Source organism: Erythrolamprus reginae, chromosome 2, assembly GCF_031021105.1.
Source record: "Erythrolamprus reginae isolate rEryReg1 chromosome 2, rEryReg1.hap1, whole genome shotgun sequence".
NCBI lineage: Eukaryota > Metazoa > Chordata > Lepidosauria > Squamata > Dipsadidae > Erythrolamprus > Erythrolamprus reginae.
Window position 1 is genome coordinate 260,776,131 of NC_091951.1, and position 20,555 is coordinate 260,796,685.

Below are 20,555 nucleotides of genomic sequence, written 5' to 3' on the forward strand. Positions count from 1 at the left end.
AGACTTTTTTGTGTGAATGGTACACATGACATCCAGAGAACCAGAGTTACAAGTAAGCAACTTATTGGTTTTCTGTATAGTAACGATGAACTTTCCTAAATTACTTGTCAGTTCCATTTATGTGAAAGGGCCATGTCATAGGCATACAAAATAATATATTTGGACCTTTAAAAAAATAGAAGCATAAAGTGATAAAAATTGTTTTTAGATCTGTAACTAGTTTACTCAGTATATTCAAACACATAAAGTTTTAAGCATAAAATGTAATTTTTTCCCTATGTTTTCTTTTGCTGATATATTCCATATTTTATCTCTGCTTATGGAATTTTAAAAATGCAGTTAAGTCAGTAAATGTTGCAACCATCTATCCATGAGTTTTGGTTCTCAGATAATACAGAATAAAATAATATTATTTGTTCGGCATCCTTCCTAAAACAGTCTCCCATTTCTCCAGTATGCTATTTCCATCTGTCAGTTATTCTAATTTGAAAAAGATAAATCTATCATGAATTTTAGCCATAGTATTAAATCGGTCTTATAGATGTGTACTTGGATATTATGTTGGCTGCTGTTTTCAAATATAAGAACCGTGATAGTAAGTTTTTTATTTTTTATTTTTTTGTATGAGGTCTGTGTTGTTTATGTACCGTAAGTAAGCAAGTCTGCCAAGGATGAGGTTTAACAGTCTGCACGACTCTTTAAAAATCCCGGGGCAAACCCCTACCTCAGAGCTTGGTTCTTTAACAATAAGAGATTTATAAGAGATTTAGCTTCTTGAAAGGATACAAGGCTGAAGTTGCAATATAATATAACAGCATTATTGAACCAAGGAGAATTGCTAGCCTTTATGACCCTTCTTTTTATTAAAAAAACCTGAATTAATCCCCCTCACCCCCAGAAACAGCAATAGACTAAAGAAATTTAGCTGGCTGAGACCCTGTCTAAAACCACAGTTCAAAATTTACTAAAATTTGATAAATAATTTCTTGCTGTAATTCTGTTCTGTTCTTCTTGTGTAACCTAACATCCAAACGTAAGTGCATTTATAGGTACACTATAAACTGTGCATAGCTTCTCTTAAAAACAAATGAGTGGTCAAGTTTTGAAAGAAGAATACTTTATATGTTTCCAATATCATCAATCGCTTACACGAAAGAGTATTATTATATGGGGCATAATTGTTCATAAAACTCTTGACAATGCCAGCCCAGCTTTCTATAATCAAAATAGCAAACACATCAGTAGCTCTTTTGCTCACTAGGTGGGCTTAACCCATGATTTGAAACTTGGTATCAGTTACAATGTAAATAAACCCAATTTCTTATGAATATATAATGGCAGGAGCTATGAAGTAAGTAATTATTAAGAGCTCTGGTACCTTTTATGCGACATTTCATCATAAAAGGCCAATTTGTTTTCTTCCATCTTTCTCAAATACGAGAGTATCTCATTAGCCATGGTTTTTCATATCCAGAATAGAGACCTGACCTGACTATACATGTAATACTATCTGCGGTTTTTATTTTCTTTTTTATTAGTTTAGACACGAGCAAAATGTTAGGTGTGTAAAACACATTTTTTAAAGAGATTAAGGCAACATAACATATTTATTCATCCTCCCTTTTCAAGCAATTTATAATTTTCTCGGTGTTTGTTGCTATTGTTGGGGGCAAGAAAGTTTGATGATTTTCTGTACTCCTCTGTTTAGACCAATGATGGTTAACCTTTTCGGCATCAATTGCCAAAGCGCATGCACTTGAACCCGGAAGAGAGCAGCTGGGCGGTGTGCATGCATGCAGTGGAGAGCTGCTCTTCCAGGTTCTGTCATGTGTATGCATGCCAGTCAGCTGCTCTCTTCCAAGTTCTGGCATGAGCATGCATGCTGGCCAATTGGTCTTCGCGCAAATGCATGCAACAGAACCATGAGGAGCAGCTGGCAACAGTGTGCATGTCTACAGAGAGGCCTCTGGGTGCCACAGGTGCTCCATCATGGTTCTAGACTGTGAATGCAGATAAAATGTTAGTAAGTTTCATATACAGTGGTACCTCTACTTACGAACTTAATTCATTCAGTGACCAGGTTCTTAAGTAGAAAAGTTTGTAAGAAGAAGCAATTTTTCCCATAGGAATCAATGTAAAAGCAAATAATGCGTGCAATTGGGGAAACCACAGGGAGGGTGGAGGCCCTGTTTCCTCCCAGGAGATTCCCAGAGAGGCCCCACTGAGCTTCTCCCTGCCTTTTCTGGTTATAGTTTCGGAGGGTCGGGTTTGTAAGTAGAAAATGGTTCTTGAAAAGAGGCAAAAAGATCTTGAACACCCGGTTCTTATCTATAAAAGTTCTTAAATAGAGGCGTTAGGTAGAGGTACCATTGTATGTCGCTTTTGCTGATTCCCTAGAAATTCTACAGAAAAGTGAGCTAGTGACTGGGTTTACATACCATACTAAGTCATAGTGTGGTTTGTATAAACACAGTAATTTGTATGCCATGTTTTAAGATTTAGCAAACTATGTGAAACCAACCAAAGGCTTACTCGGCAAAGCAAGGTTAAACCAAACTGGCTCAGGACAATATGTTAATGTAGTCATCCTATTATCTGTATAACAGTTGTCATTCTTTCCTTGGTACATGAGGTGCACATAATGGCAAATAATACTTTATATGTTGATGGTTCACAGACAAGTCACATGGAAGAAAGCCTTTCCCCTCCCCTCAAAAATACAGACTAAATGGCATTAATATTTATAGCCTTGGAGTTGAAGTAGAGTAATTGAGTAAAGAGACCAAAGAAAAGATGTGTAGAAAACTGCAAAATAGATTTAGAGTATATTGCCATATGAACTGCCTAGTTCAAACTGATAAATAAAGGTTCTCAGGAACAGAAATAAAATGTGGCTGTGAAAATCAATCCCAAGTAATGTTCTTACTTATATGGATAAATACTCTCATATTTTATAAATTAGCATAGTATACATGAAGTCAGACGTTACAGCTTATGCAGTGAACTAAATTAAGTATATGATGACATAGTGTGATAGGTGAAACAGTATTATTGTTATGATTATTTAGCATCTTTGAATATTAAATTTAATTGAATAATTTGTATGGCTTATATATATTTTATTATGTATTTTATAATGCTAAATAATGCATCAAGGTTATTATTATTATTACCACTCCAAATGATTTGTTCAGTTGTTTCAGATTATTTTTCTATGTCAAGGCATAGGACTAGATCGTAGTTCTCAAAATTCTGTAGAAAATATCATGATAGACATCCAGTGATTATTATAACAGCAATAGATAGATACTTTTGTTGTATTGCTCGGAAAGACTACAACTGAGGAAAACCCAAGATCATTATATCTGCCATAATAAAGGCGGCTTTGGGCAACATTCAGATATTTGTATGTAAAATCCAACATACAAAAAAAAGTTAACTGTTCCAAACTGTACCATGTTGTCAGCAAACAGCATCTCATGCAGTGATAGAACTGTCTACAGAGGAGAGCCATCACAAACAGGTGATCCTCAACTTTCAACCACAATACAGCACCAAATTTCTGTTGCTAAACGAGACAGATATTAAGTGAATTTTGCCCCATTTTAAGACAGTTGTTAAGTGAAACACTGCAGTTTTTAAGTTAGTAATGCAGTTGTTAAGTGAATCTGGCTTCCCCATTGATTTTGTTTGTCAGAAACACTGCAATTGATAAATAGGAGCCAGTTGCTAAGTGTCTGAATTTTGTTCACATGGTAATGGGGAAGTTGCAACAATCATAAGTGTAAAAAATGGTTATAAGTCACTTTTTTCAGTGCCTTATAACTTTGAACAGTCACTAAATGAATTGCTACAAGTCGAGGACTACCTGTTCAAGAAGGCCTCCATGTAAACTAGAATCCAGTAATTGTGACCTGAGGTTATGAAGACATCTCTGCAGAGACATCATCAGTATGCCAGGAGCAGGGGAAGTTTGTTTGTTTGTTTGTTTGTTCGTTCGTTCGCTCGCTCGCTCGCTCGCTCATTCATTCATTCATGAATGAGATTTCTATGCCACACTTCTCTAAGCGACTCAGGGAGGCGTACAACATTATAATACAAACAATATATGTGAGAAATCTAATTATTTAAAAGGACATATACAAAATTAATAAAAATCTAAAAACCCCTTATGCAGTCATCCACATTCACCCAATTCAATCATTCATCGGCTGGGGGACAATCTTGTGGCTCATGTTCCCCATGCCTGCCGGCAGAGTAGGTCTTCAAAGCTTTCCGAAAAACCAGGAGGGGGGGACGCAGTGCGTATCTTTGGAGGGAGTTCATTCCAGAGGACAGGGGCTGCCACAGAGAAGGGTCTTCCCCTATGGCCTGCCAGGCGACATTGTTTGGCCGAAGGGAATTGGAGAAGGCCAACTCTGTGGGACCTAACCAGCCGCTGGGATGCATGAGGTAAAAGATAGTCCCGTAGGTAGTCTGGTCCTAAGCTTTATAGGTCATAATCAGCACTTTGAATTGTGCCTGGAGACCAATTGGGAACCAGTGCAACTCATGGAGTTGATATCAACATACAATAATACTGAGTTTACAGAAGGGTATTCCATGAAGAGCAAAGTTGTTGAGTTAGTGAGGTAGTTACAATATAATTGTAAGGAAGAATAATTTATTCTTGTCTTGAGTTTCTTGAAATAAATGTTGATCTAATACATGAATTTAATTTTATTATTTCTATAGAGTAAGAAGGAAGAAATATTGTTTAAACTAAGTAAATATTCCTATTTAAAATCTGAAGAAAGCAAGTATATTTGAATTTCAGGTGATAAAAGCAGGGAGATAGAGCTTTAAAATAATAAAACAATGATCTTGGATTTGAATAGATTTGCACTTGGATTTGACAAGAAAGGTTTGTAAACCAATGAAATGGAAAGCATGTGTGTGAAGGGTATAGTTACAAGCAAGTCAGTGGTATGAAAACAAAAGGTTAAACATTCATTTTAAAAGTCTGTGGCTTCTTAACAACAAAAATTCATTTTGTCATTTTGTTTGCAAACTTTGTAAATATTTAACTTACAGGCACCTTTCTTCCTCTCCACACCGTTTGATTCATGATAAGGAAAGGCTGACCTTGGGAACAGATTTTTGAAAAATAACTTAATGTATTGACAGAACAAGCAGCAATCTCTTAATTATAGCTAATGCCTCTCTGCAGATAGCCTGAGGGAAATCTATGTTGTTTATATGGTCTTCCCCAACCTGGTGCCCTCTAGAGATTGAGCTTAACCAATATTAACATGATGGATGCTGTACTTGATCATATTGGGAGTGTTCCAAATTTGCTCAGACGATTTAAATAGTTAACATAGATAATAATGTCAGTTAAGCTAGGTTGAAAATTCCAATTTCTAACCAAGAATAAAGGATGAGAGATAATTCCCATAATAGTAGGATACACACAGTGAAACACAAACCTGTACTTACATTCAAATTTAATAGCTAAGAAATGCTGCAGAAATGTTTTTAACTTCACATCAAGCTTTTCTTTTGCCCCCAGAATGTTCACTAATGTACTTTCGGTCTTGACAGTCCACCTTCAGATATTGCTGGTCAGGATCCAGTGTTATTTAGATGACATCCTGGTGCATGCCTCTTTGGAGCGTATGGTCATAGAGTCCCTCGAGGGCATTGTCTCCCTCTCTACTGAGAGGCAGGATAGTCTCAGGCACCTGGCCTTTCAAGTGCAAAGGGAATCCACCTCCTCGTCGGCTCTGTTCACCCTGTTAGTTAAGATGGTGTCCAGCATGTCCATTACCCCTTGGGCTTGGTTCCATTTGCGGGACCTGCAATGGTTCCTTCTTTCCTTTCATAAGTCTGGTTGAGGAACATCTCTGCAACAGGTGCGAATTCCTCTTCATGTCTGATGTTCCCTTATGTGGTGGTGGTCCCCGGCAATCATCAAAGGCACCTTCTTCAAATGCAGCCATCCATCACCATCACAACCAACGCAAGTCTCTTGGGTTGGGGTGCCCATTGCAACAGTCACCTGGCCCAGGGACTCTGCGCGGGGACACAAGCCGGGTGCTCCATCAAATGGCTAGAGCTGCATGCTTCTCATTGGTGCTATAATGGTTCCAACATTTAGTGTCAGGCTGTCACGTGTTGATCCTGGTGGACAACATAACTATGAAGGCGCATATCAACTGCCAAGGGGGCACACGTTGCAGATCCCTGATGACCAAAGCACTGAGGATTGGCCTGTGGTCGGAGCGCCATCTCCTCTCACTGATGTCAGTGCACATCTCCGGGTGGCCATCGTCAGGGTAGACTGGTTGAGCTGCTTGGTGTTGAACCAGGCCGAGTGGCATCTGGACCCTCCAGTTTTCCATTTCATCTCAACCAGGTTCGGGCTTCTGTGGGGGACCTTTTTGCTACCCCAGATAACACTCAACCTCTGCTATTTTTCACCCACTATCAGAAACAGAGTGTGGAGGGGACCAATATACTTGACTGCAGATGGCCTCAAAGGCTTCTCTATGCTTTCCCTCCCTTCCCCATCCTTCCCCAGGTAATCAGCAAGATGATTCAAGAAGGGGCGGAACTCAGTTACTCCATTCTGGCCAAGGCAACCCTGGTTTGCTGACCTAAGGACTCTCTCGATGGGGGATTCTTGGAGATTTGCTAACTCCATCTCGCTAACTCTTCTGTCCCAGGGGTCTCTGGTGCACCCGGATCCACGGTGGTGCCAGTTGACTGCCTGGCAATTGAGCGGGACACCTTGAGTAGTCAAGACTATGATCACAACATCATAGCCTTTATCCAAGCATCGCATCGTGCATCCACCGAGATAATCTATTCAGCTACATGGCACACTTTTTGCTCCTGGTGTGTCTACCAATATTTATCACCACTTCAAATTCCATTACCCAAGGTTTTGAGGTTCATGAAACATGGGCTAGACAAGGGGCTCTGCCCCAATACCCTCAGGTGACTGGTGGCAGCATTGCCATCTGTCCTGACATGCAATCATTGGGACTCCCTGTCTCATGTTCCCACTGTATATAGGTTCCTCAGGGATCAACAACTTCCAGTGGTTCACTGTTTTCCCACCTGGGACCTCCCTAAATTGCTAAAATCACTTAGGGGTCCGCCATACAAACCATTGTGGGAAGCCTCCCTGAGGCACCTCTCATTCAAGGTGGCATTTCTGATTGCAATCATATCAGCACGAGGAATTTGGAGCTTTCAGCCCTATCCATTTGGGATGATCTTTGCTTGTTTCATCACGACTGGGTGGTCTTGCAACTTGGCCCCTCATTCATCCCGAAGGTCAACTTGACATTTCATTGGGCACAGGAACTAGTGTGGACCTCCTTCTGTTCCCACCCTTCAGATGCCTCTGAGAGGCTATGGCACACCTTGGATGTTTGAAGGGCATTGCACATTTACATCACGTGCACCGGCCTTTCAGATGGACGGAATCACTCCTAGTCAGTTTCATCCTGCAATCCTTGGGTCTCAAGGCAATTCCCACAACGATAAATCATTGGATAAGGGGCACTATTGCCAAGGCCTATGAACTGGATTCACTTCCACGCCCTGTGGGCATCAACCAGCAACATGGTGGCCTCAGCCGCTTGGTCAACTCAAGGCCCTTTAGAGGAACTCTGCTGGACCGCCACATGCGCATTATCAACACTGTTTATCAGGCATTATAAAATCGACAAGTACGCATCGGCCGATGCTGCCTTTGGATGTTGTGGAAGAGAGTAATTAAAACCCAGCCATTGGAAAATAGCTTTGGTTTGTTCCATCCTTATTGCTGGCTCATCCCATGATGGAGGAGGAGTGTTGGCTTACCTGATATGTTTCTTATCAGGAGGAGCCAGCAGTCAGTTCCCTCCCTTGATTACAACCAGAACTCGCTGGCGGCGTCTGTCTGGATGTTACACTGGACCTTGAACTATCTATTCGATAGACTTAGCTTGTTATGGCTTGTGACCAGTTTCCTTTCACACATGGACCTCCTTGTACCAGAATTCACTGTTCTACTGGAATGAGGCCTGTGTATTGGCATGTTCACCACATCATGTCTTTGCATCGGATTCATCAGAACTGGGAGTCCAATGGGTGGATCCTGGTTTTAAATAACAGACTCAGTCCTTGAAGATGACAGGCAAGAACACCCATACTGACTGCTGGTTCCTCCTGATGAGAAGGAGAATATCAGGTAAGCCAACACTCCAGCACACGGACCTGAGCTCACGTGCCCACCGATATGTCTCTGTGTGCCATTTTGGCATGCGTGCCTAGGTTCATTATCACGGATATAGATTGTTTCAGTCAGTAGTGTACTATAGACTACAGTTGTATTCAGACTTCACACATTAAAAAGCTCTCACATCTGCTCTATGAATAAAAAATGATTTGAATTAAAAGTGCAAATTTTGGTCAGCATTCAATACATTTGCAATAATTAAAGACACACGGCCAGATTCTTTGAATTCTTTCATGCATACAGGAAACAATTTCTGTGCTTAAAAAAGGAACTCAGCAGCATTACCACAGCTAACAATAAAAATATATTCAATTATTTTCCAGTTTTCATGTGCAAGGAATATGCATGCTGGAAAGTTTAACATGCCTAATTTTAAATAGCTAATTACAAAATAGCTTAGACACAACAACATATATTTTCCTTTGAACTATAGTTTTTTGTTAATTTAATACACTTTTTTCCAGTTTAGGATTACAGTAACTGTATAGAGAGCTTTTTGGCTTCTGCAAAATAGAATATAATTCTAGAATAGAATTATATAATGTACCCTTCTTTTTCACTTGAAATTTTTAACATGCTAATGTAAACATGGATATATAAATAATAAAGCATTGTTTTAAGATAATATCAAATGCATGTGAGGTCATTTATGCATTCCAGTTTCATTTGAATCTAGTGCTTGGACCTTTCCATTTTTCTTTTTTCAGCACTACTTTTTCAAAGAAAGCTGGCATATGGAGCAAAAAGAGTTTTGAGCTCTTCAAATAATCTACTGTAAACCTGTAACATTGGAGCAATGCAATACTTAAGTACTTTTAGAATATGAAGAGTGTGTTATGCTGAATTTTGCTGATTGAAGGAAGGCTTATTACGAAAAATTGTTGCTACATGCTGGGAAGAGGGTGTTTGGCAAGATGACCAAAAAATTGAATACACAAGGTTTTCTAGGCTGAGTGCAGTCCATTATATTCAAAAGAAATGCTTGAACTGCATACTGAAGTGTGCAAAGCATATTAGTGTTAGTGAAGTACCTTTAGATCTTTCCATGATTCTCTATGCATGTGTCACTAATCTTAGTGAAAATGTTTCCTGTGAATGCATATAGATACAATCAGTACAATATTCAAAGCATCCCCACAAACCTACCACAAAAATTGAGTGCTTCAACACTTTGGAGTGTGATCATTCATTTGTTATTAAGGCAATTTGTGAAAAAATCTTATAAAGATTTAACAGCCTGAATTAACATTGTATTAAGCCCTATATTATTTTATTTATAGCTTAATTTTTAAAAAACAGCTGAGTTCATGCAATCTGCCAAGTAAAAAATGAATGAAATATAAAACAAAATATTTTTAACACAGCCATTGAAAGTTTGAGTAAAAATGCATGGTTGTAAGAAAACAGAACTACCGGTAAATTAATTTCTTTTCAGCACTAATTTTTTCCCGCAATTAAATTTACATGTTACTTTTTTTCTTGCATGTTCTGAGTTTAACATAGTGAATTTATCATTTCTACATTATATCTAATAGGCCTGAGTGATTCTTGAAATACGCATCTTATTTAACTTTGATTTTTCATGTCAGAATTTCTGTAATTTAGTGTTCTATGCTAATGTAGCTATGGTAGAATCAGCCAAGCAAGTATACTTATGCCAGGAAAATTATATTTTAAAGGAATAAATAAGGATATTAATCATGAGAAACCTTCACTGGTGGGATTCAATTTTTTCTACTACCAGTTCTGTGGGCACGGCTTGGTGGGGTGGTACTTTGCTGTGAGTGACATAGAGTTAGTCATGCCCAATCAAATTATCCCCCACCAAGCTACACCCACAGAACTGGCAGAAAAGGCAGCTCCTATGGCTTATCCCTTTATAATTCCTCCTCCCCTCATCTGGAAGTACCTTAAAGGAACACTGCAACCTCACTGCCTTCTGAGCAGCTCTGCTGTGATACCATCCCTCCGGCACAGCAGGCCATTCTCCTGGTTGGGTCTGGCAATGGGGTGTGGCTACACATACCGGCAGGTAATGGGGTGCATGTGTGCGGCTGGGGAAAAGAACAGAGCAGCAAATGCAAGGCCTTTCCTCCTTTTGGGAGGAAAGTGTTTTCGGGCTGTAGTGCTAGCCAGAGGCATCCACCGCCCACCCATGTCAATTCCAAAAATGGAGCATGAGGAGGTAAAAAAAAAAAGCATCACGTTTCAGGCGGTGGGTGATTCTGGCTGGTGCTGCAGCCCAAAACCACTTTCCTCCTCAATTCCAAAAATGAGGTGTGCAACCTCATGCTCCCTGCCGGCCGAAATACAGTGCTCTTTTTTGATCCGTTTTTGGAATCGGGGAGGAAAGTGTTTTCAGGCAGAAGTGCCACAATCCACTCCCTGATTCCAAAAATGGAGTGTGCAGACACCAAAACAGAGCATCACATTTTAAGCGGTGGACAGCCTTGGTTGCATGCCCTAGTTTTGGAATCAAGGAGGGCAGCAGTGTCAGCCAGAACTGCCTGCCACCTGAAACATGGTTATCTTTTTTGGTCTCCGCATGGTTCGTTTTTGGAATCGGAGAGCAGATCACAGCACTGCCGCCTGAAAATGCCTTTCTTCCCAGGCCAAGTGGCAAGTCACCTTGCCTTATGCCTCCTATGCAGCACCCACTTCACTAAGTCCCTACCTTCCACTGGTTGCGAGTGAATGCATGGAACCACCCAAAAATGCGATATGCAGAGGCCAAAAACCTCCAAAGGGTGGGGGCTGGCAGCTGGGTGGGGCTACATTTGTTATATTTGAATCCAGGTTAAGATTACTGTGACTGAACCTTGTAAGTTAAAGTTGTTTTTTGGTTTAGTTACTGAAATTAATTTATTATGATATATTAATGTTGTTGGAACTCTTATTAGGATTGTGAGATATGGTTAATAGTATAAAAAAGTAGTAATATTTTTTATTGTTACAATTAAAGATAATATAATAGCACAGTTTTGTTCAGAAATAGTTGGTATACTGTATTTAGTTGTATATAGAGAGTTTGGTTCATCAATTATAATGTTTAATGAACAAATACTTAAAATTAAATATACAGTATTCACAAAATCCAGAACTATTTATACATTTGAACAATCAAGAGTCTTATGTACATACAGTAGTCCCTCACCTATCGCTGGTGTTACGTTCCAGACCCGGCCGCGATAGGTGAAATCTGCGATGGGGAATTTATTGACTGATAGTACTTATTTAAGTATTTATATTGTAATTGTTTAGTAAGTTTTCATTGTTTTAAGTGTTTATAAACCCTTCCCACACAGTATTTATTTTAGATACAGTATTTAAATACAGTATTTACAATTTTAGATATATTTTTTTAAAAAAACCTGCCGATCGAGTTCCGCGGGCTGTTTAAATCTGCTGATCGACTTCCTCAGAAACCCGCGAACCAGCGAAGATCCGCGAATGATTTTTCTCATTAATATTTCTTGAAAACCCGCGATGAAGTGAAGCCTCAGTAGGTGAAGCGCAGTATAGCGAGGGACTACTGTATACAATACATGTTTTTTAAAAAAATCTTATAATATTGCGCATATATTTTAAAATCTAAGTAATATTCCAGAAAAAAGTTCTGGATTTAACAATTAACAGACCCATCTTTCCTTACGCTTAAAGATAAATGTATTTGAGAGAAATCATAAGTGCTTGGTGAGTAAAGAGCTTAAGCAGCATAATACTGTTGAAGAGTATAGAGTTGTCATAGAGATGTCTGGTCAATCTGTTTGGCAATTAAACTGCTTTCAAGTCCAGCTTTCTACAAAATTTTGTTTTATAAAATGTGAAATCTGTTTGTCTATCATATCTGTGAGACCAAGTCAGTAATTTATTTAACAAAGACTAAAGAGGCATGCTTATTTTTAATGTTATACAAAATATTTAAGACACCAAAAATAATGGAAACAAATTATTATTGTTTTAAAAAGTCAATAAAGTTTGCATAATCGAGTAAATTCAAAGGCTTCCTTGGATATTTTTTATTGCACTTCTTGGATATATTGTGTGATGTCAAATAATATGTACATTTCTTTCTTGAACTTACACAGGTATTGAAAGACAAAAGGACAAACATTAGAATCTTTATTATTCTAATGGTCATGTTTCAAGGGCCAAGGCCAACTATATATGCTTTTAGGAAGTACTATTAGAATTCGTAGTATTTTTGTGTAAACTATGATATAAATTAATTTCATAAAATTAGATATTTCCAGAAATGGAAATTCCTGAAAATAAAATAGCCTGCTGTGTTTCTGATCATCCTCCATCAAATCCATTCTCTAGTTTTGTCTTGTTCCTAGCTCAGAACAGGGAAGAAATATTAGAATTATGCTGTGAATAGCTAACTAGTAAAAAAAAATTGACGCTACTTTTTTGGCAATTTGAATTTATTTAGTCATAGAATTAAGTGTTCAAGCTATAAACTCAACTTTTTTTTCTTTTCCCCTCTCAGTATGCAAAGATCCACCGTACAAAGTTGAAGAATCTGGGTATGCTGGGTTTATTTTGCCAATAGAGGTTTACTTCAAGAACAAGGTACGTAAAACTGTTCTTTCAATTTCTTTACACATACCCATTAAGTTCTTTAGATTTCCCAATTAAATTACCAATGACTTAATAAATGTCAATGTAAAATCTGGTGATAAATTTCATTTATCATAGATTTCATAGACTCTTTTCAGTCCTTGAAATAAGCCTGGAAAATCCAAGTGTCTTCTGATGGAATGGCATAAATCCAAGAAGCAGATTTTCTATCTCTCTTGCAACCTGTTGCTATTCTTCCAAAATATAGATGCTGCTTAACAGATATTCAAAAACAGATGGAGAGGTTTTGTTGTTTAAAAAACAACTAATGCAACATTAGATGCTATCCAATAGATAAGGAAATTGAATTCATTATAAATACTATTTCAGTTTTAATGGAAGTGATTAACTTTCAGAATATGTTTTGAATATTGATGGTAGAAATTTATAATGGAATAAAATTATCATAGAGATGACTTCAAACCTTTAACACACTGCTTTTTAAGAGATGATAATTTATTTTTTATAGTTAACTCTGGGATAAAGTTGCTCTGAATAAATGCTTTCAGTTTTTAACTTATTTTCAGAAGAAGAAAAAATTACCTGCTTATATTGTGTCACTAAACTAAGAGATACACAGAAACCTAAGACAGCTAATACAGCTAGGATATTTTAATTAGATTCATTAATAGCATTTTTATACACGGTATTTACATTTTTTTAAGATACAGTGTAAAAACTGATTTTGGTTATTTTCAATAGTGTATTGAATGTTTACAATTTATATTTAATGAAATCATTTATTATACGGTATCTAATTTTTCCCCTTGTTTTGAAAAGAGATTTGCTGACTTCAATAAGTTCCTATAACAAAATCTTTGTAGGAAGTAAATGTTTAGAGCAGTTGGTATGGTCAGGGGATCTACTTCCAGGCCCCAAGACTCTTCAAAGCGTTCCATGAAATCAAGAAATGTTTTTTAAATTCTCTGATTTAATTTGTATTACAGTAAATAGTGATAAATTTGTATTACAGTAAATAGTGATAAATATAATCCACATAAATGATCAGTCATATTTTAAGAATGTAAAGGAGTTCTGAGACCAAAAGGTTTGAGAACATTGTGAAATGTTTCTGATTGATCTGCAGTGAGAAGCATAAATAGTTTTCCAATTTTAATTGATTCATTCTTGTCCACATCAGGACCGTTAAACACATATCACAATTGTTTGTAAGTTCTTTTGATTTTAGGAAGGGTTATTTAAGAATTTATAGAGGGCTAGAATGGAAAAGAGGGCAAAGCAAAGTCTTTTGGTCAGACTGCCTTCTGTTCATGTGATGTTGGGTTTCTTCTGAAATGGAAAAGAAATTTGTAAGATGAGAGGAGATTATCGGACAATTAGATAATGTTTTGTTAAGAAAGGAGGCTGCTCTTTGTGGTATTTAAAATATAAAACATAACAATAGTACAGTTTGGTATAGTTTAGAGGAAATTGAGGATTTGAAGTTATATCTACCATCTGTTGTTTTGGCCAAGCTCCTACATTTTACCCTAAATAATTTTCCTCTCATTGGAAAATAACAAATGTCACTGGGAATAAAAGTGCATTTATTCTTTGAATTCAATTCTACTATTTTGAAAATAAGCTTTTTAATGTAGTATTGTGATTTTTAATATTTCATTAGATGAAATAGAATCAAATCATAGCCAGTAGCTGTCCTTAAAATAATTGGCTTTGGTCAGTAGATATTATCTGAAAAATCCAAATATTTTGAGTATTTAGAAATTTCTTAAAACACCCAAACTTCTGAATTTTAGGATAGGAATATTATTTTTTTCCAAGAGACTGAAATATATTTTTTTACTTTTATAAATGGAATGGAAAGAATTACTTTTGGCAAACACAGTCTAAATTCCCCCTATATCTATATAAACATTAAATGGCAATATATTACTCTTACAAATCATTCAGTACCATTTACTGGAAAATGAGAGTGGGAAACTGACAGTATGCTTATGCTTCCTATAAAGCTTTTGGCTGACCATTGAAATTAGAAAATATTAGATCACATGAATCCTAGTTCTGATTCATTATGTAATCCTTGTCCATAGATTATTATTTTACCCTTTAACAAACATGTTAGCCATTACAGTACAGAGCACTGATGGTTAGCTGTTAGTTATGCTGTGTACATAGAAATTCAGAACAGAGTAGTTTTGTGGAGTTTTCTCAATTGATTTCAAATATATTTTGTTCATGTTAGTTCCTATCATGTTAATTTTTATGTAGAAAAGATGAGTCCTTTTGGTTGTAACAGTGAAATTATATGTTACTCATATTTTCGATTTTTAAATTATATGTTATACTTTAGATTTTTCTTGGAAAATAAGGGCTCTTTTATGACTATCACTTTCAATTTATGTTTATTGGCAGTCTGAATTTAGCCAATATCATGTGTAAAACCCACAAAATAATAATAATAATAATAATAATAATAATAATAATATTAATAATTAATACTTTATTGTCATTGTACATATATACACAGAATACCCATGCAATGAAATTCGTATAACACCAAAGACCAATCTCAATATATATAACAATCCAAAAGAACATGTTCAACCTGCCACAATTTCCCACCTGAACTATCCAACATCCACACAACAGACCAAGTAGTATTGTCCAGCAGTTAACTGATGGCGACCCCCTAGTACATTGTTAAGTGCAATTATAGCTCTGGGATAAAAACTGTTCAAAATCCTGCTGAATATAGATTTGCTTCAGAATGAAATTTTCACAAGTTGTCCTCTTCTGGCTCAGTAGCAATTACTATGCTATGTATACAGCACAATAGTAATTTAATTCTTCTTACTATATAAACTGTATTATAGTTGTCCAATACATAGAGGTGGTCATTTCTTAGAGAATTCTTCATGGCATCGGACCAGAATATCTCCGGGACCGCTTTCTGCCGCACGAATCCCAGTGACCGGTTAGGTCCCACAGAGTTGGCCTTCTCCGGGTCCCGTCAACTAAGCAATGTCGTTTGGCAGGACCCAGGAGAAGAGCCTTCTCTGTGGCGGCCCCGGCCCTCTGGAACCAGCTCCCCCTAGATATCAGAGTTGCCCCCACCCTCTTTGCCTTTCGCAAGCTCCTTAAAACCCACCTCTGTCGTCAGGCATGGGGGAATTGAAATTTCTCTTCCTCCTGGGCTTATAGAATTTATACATGGTATGCTTGTATGTATGAGTGGTTTTTTAAATTGGGGTTTTTTATATTGTTTTTAATATTAGATTTGTTTACATTGTCTTTTTATATTGTTGTTAGCCGCCCCGAGTCTTCGGAGAGGGGCGGCATACAAATCTAATTAATAATAATAATAATAATACTAATAATAATAATAATAATACTAATAATAATAATAATAATTTGCTAAACAAATAGACTTTTTGTCAAGCAATAATAGTATAGCTTGTATAACAATTCATTTCCATCCTGAAATAGCTGAGGTATAATTAAACTTTTTATAATATATGTAATAAAACCCCTTCATAGACACAGAGGGAGAATTTTCAATGAGATGCACTGGTGAACATCAGTTTAAAATCATTTAGGCACATAGAGTTTTGTACACATTTCTTCTGGCTTGATCATTAGGGAATTAAATACAGTTTAATTTAAGGCTGCTATTTTTGTGCACATTTCAGCTTAATATAGTGGAAATTTCTTCTGAGCAAATATGTTTAAGCTTATGATGCAAATCAGTGTTAAATATTTGGGCTCCAGTCAGCATTGCTGACTAAATTTCTACCGTTGTAATTGACTACCAGATAATTTTTGGCTGATTTAAACTTAAATTTATTTTAAATTTTGTCTAATTTAGTTTAGGCAGTGACTACTAAATAATTCTGGCAAATCACTGTCTTTTAGCCTCGATGCTTTGTTTTTAAAAAGGAGGAAATTGATTTTTACACTATTACTATGTGATCATAAATATTTCTTTTACACTCTTTAATTTACCTGTTTCCAACTCAGGATTCAGGTAATATCAACAAGCAGTAATTGAAAGTATTTGTGCTGCTAGTGATAAAGAAAAAAAACATTTGACTTGTTATATTGTTGTCGTTATTCACTGGGAATTCTTGGTTGATCTAGCTGCCATAAGCTGTAGGGAGGAAAAGGAACTAAAACAGAGCCTTATATATTTTAAGGCCTGGTACATAATAATTAGCACCTTGATTCTTTTTATGAATAATCAGTGCCAACTTGGCAATACAAGGATATTAATACAATATAATATTGCATTGCATTGCATTGGCATCCTTCAGTCTCGAAAGACCATGGTATCATGATCTGGATTCCTCAGAGCGTGAAGCCTGGGTAGGTTAATATTTCAGAGAGGTGGGGAGGGGTAACAGTCTATCCTCCAATATAATATAATATAATATAATATAATATAATATAATATAATATAATATAATATAATATAATATAATATAATATAATATAATATAATATAATATAATATAATAATACAATACAATACAATACAATACAATACAATACAATACAGTGGCACCTCTACTTACAAACTTAATTCGTTCCATGACCAGGTTCTTAAGTAGAAAAGTAAGTAGAAGCAATTTTTCCCATAGGAATCAATGTAAAAGCAAATAATGCATGCAAACCCATTAGGAAAGAAATAAAAGCTCGGAATTTGGGTGGGAGGAGGAGGACAGTCGCTGCCGAAGGAAGAAGGAGAGGTGAGGGGAATCAAAAAAGTCCAAAACTTTAAGGCTTTTTTTTTTTTAAAGAGGGACTTTGAGGTGGCGAGGAGGAGCATGCGCGTCCCATACGCCAGGTGCGAGGCTGCCTCCCATACACTGCGCCAGAGAGAGAAACCCAGGGGGAATGGCAGGAAACTGGCCCGGCCTTTGTGCCACTCTCAAATTTCCTGGAAAATATTTCCAGGCTTGGGTTCTTAAGTAGAAAATGGTTCTTAAGAAGAGGCAAAAAACTTGAACACCCGGTTCTTATCTAGAAAAGTTCTTAAGTAGAGGCATTCTTAGGTAGAGGTACCACTGTATAATATAATATAAATATGCTTCTGATAGGTGTCTATACAATATTAAAGTTTAAGGCAATAATTCTACAGTGTAAAAGATTGTTGAAGAAATGCTGTGTGAGTGACTGACACAATAATCTTGGAAGTTTGATTTGATCAGAATCAAAATAGCCTTTTCTTTCTCAATAGTTTAAAAGTCCTATTTTTTTTAAGTGAGTCCCCGGTCACTCAATCTGGGAAGTCCCAAGCCCAGATGCCTATCCACTTTTCAAAAACCAAGCCATCATGGATCTATAGTATTGGGATATAGTGTCAGGGTTTCTTTTCTAGTTTTGTCTGACTCTGTTGTAACCTGTAGGAAGAACCGAAGAAAGTCCGCTTTGACTATGATCTGTTCCTGCATCTGGAAGGACACCCACCTGTAAACCATCTTCGCTGTGAAAAACTTACTTTCAACAACCCAACAGAGGAGTTCAGAAGAAAGCTGCTTAAAGCTGGCGGAGTGAGTATATAAAAACAAACAGCAAATCATGTAGCAGATTCTAAGCACATTAAAAGACGTTTCCCTCCCTCCATAGCAAAATATATTAAGTTGAAAAGCAGCTTTTTGATCCCATAATATAAGTAGTACCTTAGGTACAATATTAAGCCAGTGGACACCAAATAAAAGTGAAATAGTAGCAGAGATGCAGATATTATATATCAGGATAAAACCAATAATACAAAAAAGACTCAGGTCTCTGCTCCCTAAAGGAGCTCGGGAACCTAATTTTCAATGTTCAGGTGATTGAATACATATGTGAAAGAAAAACTAATAGTTTACCACTCTATTAAGAACCTTTACAGGGAGTCAAGTTAAGAGTTAAATATGGAGTGCTTTAAAAGCATCTTCAAATTAATATTTCTTCCATTTTTCTTGTATTTAACTTACACAATAATTGAAACAGTAAGGTTGTGTTTATAAAAACAGATTTGCTTCTTTGAGGAAAAAAGAGGACTTTTTGTGGTTAAGAAATTCAAAGTTCATTCACTTCAGAATATCAGATTCATGTCAATAATTGATTTGTGGCTTCTCTCACCCCCAAAAATCATTTGAAAGATTATATTTTACTGTTTGCTGTGCTTAACAATATATTAAATAATTTCCTCCAGCAGAATAATTTTGGGGTGGGGTTAGCATCTTTTATTAAAAATTTCTGCAAAATATGAAATGAAACTTACATTCTGCCTTTTAAATATTTGTATAAACTAAAGTCTTAGTTTCTTAGTTTCTTCCTGCTAACATTGCAGACATAGCCATGTTTGTTTAAAGTGTACTTTCATTTGAATTCATAGTTCTCAGCTTAATTTTTGAATGCAATTTAGTTTAATGAAGCATACAGGATATTTAATTAATATAAAATAATTGTCATATTATACACAACGCACACACATACACCAAGAAATTCACACTTTTCTGCAGAATAACCTTCTATTAAGTCCAATAGGGAACAAAAGAATGATAAGCACTGTCTGGCGAAGGCTAAATATTTTTCATTTAAATTCATAAATGTATAAAATTGTTTCAAACATATTTTACTATGCAAATCAAAATCAAGATTTGTATTTGTATTTACTTGAATTTCTAGACCGCCCTTCTCCAAAGGGACTCGGGGCGACTTGATGACATCATATAAGCAAGAGGGCTATAATTTGATCAATTGCTTTATTTTGTTTCTGAACATTCACACAAATAAACTTAGAATAAGCCATGAAACCACAAACATCTTACAAACACATTCATATGTCATAAGCTGAAACAGGCAAATCATATTACGCCTTTACATGTTATATTTTCTCAGATGGATTTTTGTTTTACAAGCCAAAAAGAGCAACAGTATCTGGATTGCTAATAATGATCATAAATCTTTAGAAAAGTTACCTCACATGACCATTGTTTTCCTGGTTAGCATCCAGGACATGTAATTTATACATGTCTGTGTATCACATTGATCAGGGTAAGGATAATCTGACCATGATGTCTGCCATCACTGATTGCCAGAATTGATCTGGTTGGTTGGTTGGGTGGGTGGGTATCTCTTTCTTCCATCCTTCCCAAAGCTGTGGGCTCTGTGGAAGATGATGATAATGTCAGGATCATGATGATGAACAGACTCCTTGTTATTTATCTTAATTTATAAAGATACAGAAGAAAAGACTAAATATAAAACTCAGAAGAAAACACAGATTAAAAAAAAAGAAAAAGTTATATATTGAAATAAATTCTATAGTATGAAACAAAAAGCTCAAAGTTTATTCTTAAACAACAAATTAAAATTTGATATAGGATTAAGAAATATCTATTTAACCTTATAATGATGAAGAATTATTAATTTTTTTTATACTTGCTGTAGTAAAGGTTGGAAATATTTTACTCCCTCCTTCCTTTTTTTTCTTTCCTCAAATTTAGATACCCATATCACTCTCAGAATGACTCTGGGTTGTTTGTAGCTAATTATATTATACCTTATACTGTATTATTTTGCTTTATTTTTCTGCATTTTTTATTCCTTTTCATTCTTGTTTCTTTCTCTAAGTTTAGTTTATGTTAGTTTTTACTACTGTATTCGGATTAATATTCTTACATTAAAAATGTAAAAATGTATTTGTAAA

At 36.2% G+C, this 20,555-nt stretch overlaps 1 protein-coding gene across 4 annotated transcripts in view; it reads left to right on the forward strand.

The window, feature by feature from the left end:
• The window catches only part of MLLT3 (MLLT3 super elongation complex subunit), a 171,531-nt gene that overhangs the window by 99,040 nt on the left and 51,936 nt on the right, over window positions 1-20,555 (forward strand). For all 4 annotated transcript variants that reach the window (XM_070742521.1, XM_070742520.1, XM_070742523.1 and 1 more), the window contains exons 3-4: window positions 12,765-12,847; window positions 18,262-18,405. In XM_070742521.1, the coding sequence (XP_070598622.1) occupies window positions 12,765-12,847; window positions 18,262-18,405 (227 nt within the window). The remainder of the gene's footprint in view (window positions 1-12,764; window positions 12,848-18,261; window positions 18,406-20,555) is intronic.